This window comes from Myxocyprinus asiaticus, chromosome 30 (genome assembly GCF_019703515.2).
Source record: "Myxocyprinus asiaticus isolate MX2 ecotype Aquarium Trade chromosome 30, UBuf_Myxa_2, whole genome shotgun sequence".
Lineage (NCBI taxonomy): Eukaryota > Metazoa > Chordata > Actinopteri > Cypriniformes > Catostomidae > Myxocyprinus > Myxocyprinus asiaticus.
In genome coordinates, this window is record NC_059373.1 from 10,838,807 (window position 1) to 10,844,403 (window position 5,597).

At 37.0% G+C, this 5,597-nt stretch overlaps 1 protein-coding gene across 1 annotated transcript; it reads left to right on the forward strand.

The window, feature by feature from the left end:
- The first annotated feature begins 1,261 nt into the window (after positions 1 to 1,261).
- LOC127421579 (apolipoprotein Eb-like) lies at positions 1,262 to 3,189 on the forward strand. Its single transcript, XM_051664712.1, has 5 exons — positions 1,262 to 1,293; positions 1,424 to 1,487; positions 1,797 to 1,947; positions 2,128 to 2,415; positions 2,682 to 3,189. The coding sequence occupies exons 2-5, from the start codon at positions 1,445 to 1,447 to the stop codon at positions 3,019 to 3,021; spliced, it is 822 nt and encodes a 273-aa protein (XP_051520672.1). The 5' UTR covers positions 1,262 to 1,293; positions 1,424 to 1,444; the 3' UTR covers positions 3,022 to 3,189.
- The last annotated feature ends 2,408 nt before the right edge of the window (positions 3,190 to 5,597 follow it).

Genomic DNA, 5,597 nt, shown 5'->3' on the forward strand with positions numbered 1-5,597 from the left:
ACATGGATACAATGGGGATCAAGTTTAAATGTCCTTTGTCACTTTACCCATATTCACCCTATGTTATAAAATGTGCAACATTTACAATCCAAATTAAACACGGTAATACAAGTAGATAGAGGTAACAACAAGACTGCCCTGAGAAATGTAATGATGTTAGACATTTTTAAATGATACCAGTAAATGCTTCTGCTATGTCAGCCGCTGCAGCCATGAAAAATGCTCAAACTAAAATAAATAAAACTAAAATAAAAACAAACTAAACAGAAACTGAGAAAATGAAAACTAAACTAAAACTAACTGACAAACTGTGAAAACTAACAAAAACAAAAATTTGGAATGACAGATTGATATAAAATAGAAATAAAAACTAAATTAAAAATCCAAAAACTATAATAACACTGGTTACAGGAACGAATATTCCACTGTGGTGTTCTGAATCTCTGGAACATGCTGAATTAAGTGTTTCAGAATCAAACGCTCACCACACCTCATGAAGTCAAGCGTCCAGATTTTAACATACTTTCAGGGAAAAGAATAATGTTCTGTATTTTAAATGATAGCCTCTCAGTTTCTGCCATTCTTTTTGTAGCGTGCAGTACACAACAGAAGATGGAACATTACCTCGACCCTGAAAGTGTGTCCATGGCCATGCACTAAAGTTTGAACACTAGAGATTTCACAATGGCAAAGTAAATATAAAGACTCATTATACATGTTCTTTTTTTGCAATGCTCTTTAAAGACATAATTTGTGGATTTTCAGAGATTAAACTAAACGAACGAAACTGCTTTTGTTTTGCCATCCATCCGATCATTTAGGGTGGGCAGATGAACCTTCAGGGTGGGCAATGCCCACCCTACTCCACCCGTAGACATGACTCTGATGGACCACATGGAATATGTATACTTTTTCAAATTAAATTGTCCACACTACAATACCTTTTAAAATGCACTAGTTAAATCAAAACTGCGATTAGAAATTGAGAAAACTTGAAATGCTGCAAATCACCTAAAGCATTTCATACATAATCACTTCCAACTGCTTCTGCATATTTCTACTTAGGTGAACAGTGATCAGTGCAGAGTGATAAAATGACAAACTAAAGAGTAAAAATGTTAAGCTTTGATCCTTGAATCTTATCTGTAGTGTCCTCTACCTTGTCCAAGGCAAGGTGCCTTTTTAGTAGTATACTATTCACTATTCATTAACATCCTTTGACTGTGATCCAAGTCATATAAATGCCAGCTGTTTCAAAACACTCATTACAGAACACATTGGAAGATCTGTCTTGTAACTAGCTTTTTGTTTTTGATGTTGTTGTTTTTACCTCTGTGAAACTTTTAAGATTTTTTACACATATGACAGTATTGTCTCACAGCTCTTTTATAATCTCAACTACTAGGTCTTCTGTTTTGTGCAGGTGTGCTGTCTACCAACAAACATGAAGTTTGTGGCTGTAATCCTTGCTCTCTGTATAATTTCAGGTAAAACTAAGATTATGAACAATGCAAATCTTCTCAAATTCAGAAATTAAGTTTATTCACCTAATGCTAGTGCAATAGAGACTGGCATTATGTGGCATATGGCATATGCCATTTAGGATTAAATAATCTTTGGCATTATAATAGTTTGATAATTGAGATTACACTCAATCATTTGAACAGATTGCATGATTGTTTTCATTGAGACCTTGATGGTACAGGTGGTTTAGGTACAAAATCTAGGAAGGAACATCTACATTTACAAAGAGTCCACATACTAAAACATATTTGTGTTCCATGCTGACTTTGCAGGCTGTCATGGGCGCTTCATGTTTCAGGATGAACCGAAAAGCCGCTGGGAGGAGGCAGTGGATCAGTTCTGGAACCATGTGTCTGAGCTGACCTCTAGGGCTGAGGAAATGAGGGACAACATCAAGGCCTCTCAGCTCGGCAGAGAATTAGAGTGCGTAAACATCAGACCATAGCAACCATTTGACCATGATCTAGTCTGTTCAAACACAACACTGTCTGTCGATTTACAAACATGTGAGAAAGCGTAACTGAAACTTTAAACAGAATGACAGACAACATATACCACAGTGGAAACTGATTTTCAGACTTTCACTGGAAATTAATATTGCAGCACACTGATCTCAGACACCATGATGGAGCTGCAAATATACAATGATGACTTTCGGTCCAAGCTGGGCCCTTATGCACAGGAGACTGCCCAAAGACTTAATGAAGATCTGCAACTGCTGGCCAGTAAGCTTCACACCCACATGGAGGAAGCTAAAGAACGTGTCACTGAATACACCCAGGAGCTCCGGAACATGATGGAGCAGAACGCTGATGATGTCAAGAACAGGGTCAACACTTATGTCTGGAAACTAAGAAAACGCTTGAACAAGGATGCACAAGAGATCAACAAGTAAGTCTGTTGAAGTGACCAGTTGCATACTCAGTTAATCTCAATTACACCAATGTGTGTCTTTTCTTATTTATATAAATGTAATTATAAATAAATGTATAAATATAGAAATGTATAAATGTGCTGAGATTTGAATTGGCATTAAATAAATAATTATTAATGATCTTAATTACTAATCTATTTTAATAAATAAAAAAAGATGCAACTTGTTATTTATAGAAAATGTTTTATAAAAAACACTTCTCTGTTTTTCACCTGATCTACAGAAACATTTTAACATATTTTGAGGAAGTTCGCTCTCGTGCTGCTCAGAGTGTGGAGGAGGTGAAGCATCGTCTTGAACCTTATTTTACTGCAGTACGTCAGCGTGCTGAAGAGAAACTAACAGCTCTGGGAGAACTGCTGAAAAGCCAGGGTGAAGGAATTAAAGACAAACTGGTTTCACAAATGCAGGACCTCAGAGAGCAGGTTGAGGAGACCACAGAGAATCTGCATACCACTCTTCAGGAAAAGGCAGAGGAGCTACAAAATTGGTTTCAGCCCTATGTCTCTAAAATCCAGGAGCAACTGCAGTCTGTGTGGGAGACATATAATACAAATGCATAAGCATGAGGTGCCATAGCAAAAGTAGTGGACTGACTTTCCAGCATAGTTTTGCTCACAGAAATAAAGGTATTGGAAATGTAAAGGTAATAAGTGGAGAGTACCATTAGTACTCATCTAAGACATAGGCTATGTAATTTAAAGCTCAATAAAAACAGCCTGTACAAATAAGTGTGTAACCTGTTTTATAGAGTCAGTATGTTTAAAACATACACGTGCTGTATATTACAACACATTGTTTGTTTGTGTGTAGTAAAACATGACATCACCTACATTGTGGGGACCAGCCAACTCTCACCAAACTCCCCACAAGGAAAATAGCCTAATACCTAAAGGTGCAACATGTAACAATTTTCATGTAATATTCGCCTTTTTTTGCCAATGTGTGAACGTCTTGTACCGCAACTTAAAAAATTAGCCCTTCCCGGACTTCCTAGGTTGCCTATTAAAGCCTGTAGACTGATTTTCATGCGAAGGGAGCGGGTCGGTTTTGCCTGGAAAATCCAAAGGATGTGACGTTTACGCGCGCTCCCGAGAGCCTTGCCACAATAATCGCTTCTCTTCCGCTACTCAACAGTGACAACAATCTGCAACACTAGGTAACATTATCTTAGAGATGGAATCCAGCAAACGTCCGGCTCCCTGCACAACACCGACTCCCACACAAACCGAGTAAGCCAAAAAAAAAAAACAAACAAAAAAACATTTGTCTACTGAATCCCATCTGGCTAAGCGGGAACGTGGTCGAGCGAAAACTAGAGTGAAAATCGGCGAAAACTAGAGTGAAAATAATTATTAAATTTCAAATAATTTCAACGATCTTCTCTTTATACTTAAAGTCAGGTATACAGGATAAATTTAAGCAAATATGCTGGTTTCTTGATCATAGTACAACATATGACATACAAAACATACAATAGTGCAACATAACAGTGCAACAGTAAACTGTCTGGTATAGTTCAGTAGTATGTAGCTGTATGAGTGTATCAGTATGCTATGTTAGCTGATAAGTAGTTTTAGTTCAGTCTCAAAGTTTTTAGTAAAACAATCATAACCGTGTAATTTTAATTATGCTACTTCATCTGTCAGCATGATGCCAGTGAATCACGTCTCTTTGTACGTTACATCATTGTTTTGGCCGATGCTCACTCACTTGCGTCCCTATGGAGTTTGTGCACAAGCGTGAGCACGAGCAACAGGTAGCTGACTGCAGTTCACTTAGCGGCCACAGATGTCATTAATAACAAGGGTTTCTGAACCTTACATACTGCACCTTTAACAATGTCTTGAAGGAATATTCAGTGGCATAATGTTAAAAGAACAGTTCACCCAAAAATGAAAATTTACTCAACCTCAGGCCATCCAAGATGTATCTGAGTTTCTCTCTTCATCAAAACAGAATTTAAGACTTTTAGGATTTCATTTCAGGCCTCCTCCTTTAAACAATGCAAGTGCATGTACTCCATTTTTTGATGGTCCAAAATGCATATTTAGGGTGCATCAAAATAATCATAAAAATAAATCAAATAAAGTTCTTCTGAATGCAAACGATTGATTATTTAGAGAAACAGTCAGGAAGCGCGTCATTGTTTACATTTCTTTTTTTTTTTATTATTATTATTTGGAAATAATTTTTCTTTTATATTGTTTTGGTCTGTTTTGGTTTGTGAACGGTGCTTGGTCTGTGCAAGTTTCTCTTGTAAACAATGACGCGCTTCCTGCCTCTTCCACGTGACGCATGTCCTTACCAACGAGTTTACGTCATCCCTCTCATGAGTGCGCGTCACAGAGATGTACGGAAGTGAACATTTGTAGTTAAAAAGTATATAAGTTTTGTTTCTAAAAATAATCAATCGTTTGCGTTCAGAAGAACTTTATTTGTCGACTGAAGTCGTGTGGATTATTTTGATGCACCCTAAATATGCATTTTGGACCGTCAAAAAATGGAGGACATTCACTTGCATTGTTTAAAGGAGGAGGCCTGAAATGAAATCCTAAAAGTCTTAAATTCTGTTTTGATGAAGAAAGAAACTCAGATACATCTTGGATGGCCTGAGGGTGAAAAATTATCAACAAATTTTCATTTTTGGGTGAACTATTCCTTTAATTACCACAAACAAAATTATAAGAAGCTTTATTGTGGGATAGAAAATGTCATTAGATCAGTATAAAAACAGAATGTAATAGTCCCCATCATAATAAAAAAAAAAAAAAAATGTGCATGTGTGCAAACAGACTGATGTATAAAGGTGTGTTCTGTAAATAACTCTACACCAGTATTGGTAAAACATCTCAGGTTTAAGTTAAGGGTTCTTTTTGTGTGTCTGCGTAATAGATGGTGTTTCCCATTTTCCAACATTCTTGAACTTTCGGCGATTATACACTCACAGCTACCACACAGCAACAGATATCCCCGAGAACTCTTCCGGTCTATTACGGATGTTGTGTTGGATATAACGCAGGACCCCACAACAGACCACCACGAGGAACACAAACAGTGTTATTACACACGAGAAAGAATCGTACGATACTTATATTCGTATAGAAATGTCGCTCTGGTATTATCGGTTTTAACGGTG

Bases quoted from the DNA above. Each gene is read 5' to 3' on its own strand.
- LOC127421579 (XM_051664712.1), top strand. From the start codon at position 1,445: ATGAAGTTTGTGGCTGTAATCCTTGCTCTCTGTATAATTTCAG. The intron at 1,948-2,127 runs GTGCGTAAACAT...TTAATATTGCAG, and splicing joins CAGCTCGGCAGAGAATTAGA to CACACTGATCTCAGACACCA. The intron at 2,416-2,681 runs GTAAGTCTGTTG...CCTGATCTACAG, and splicing joins GATGCACAAGAGATCAACAA to AAACATTTTAACATATTTTG.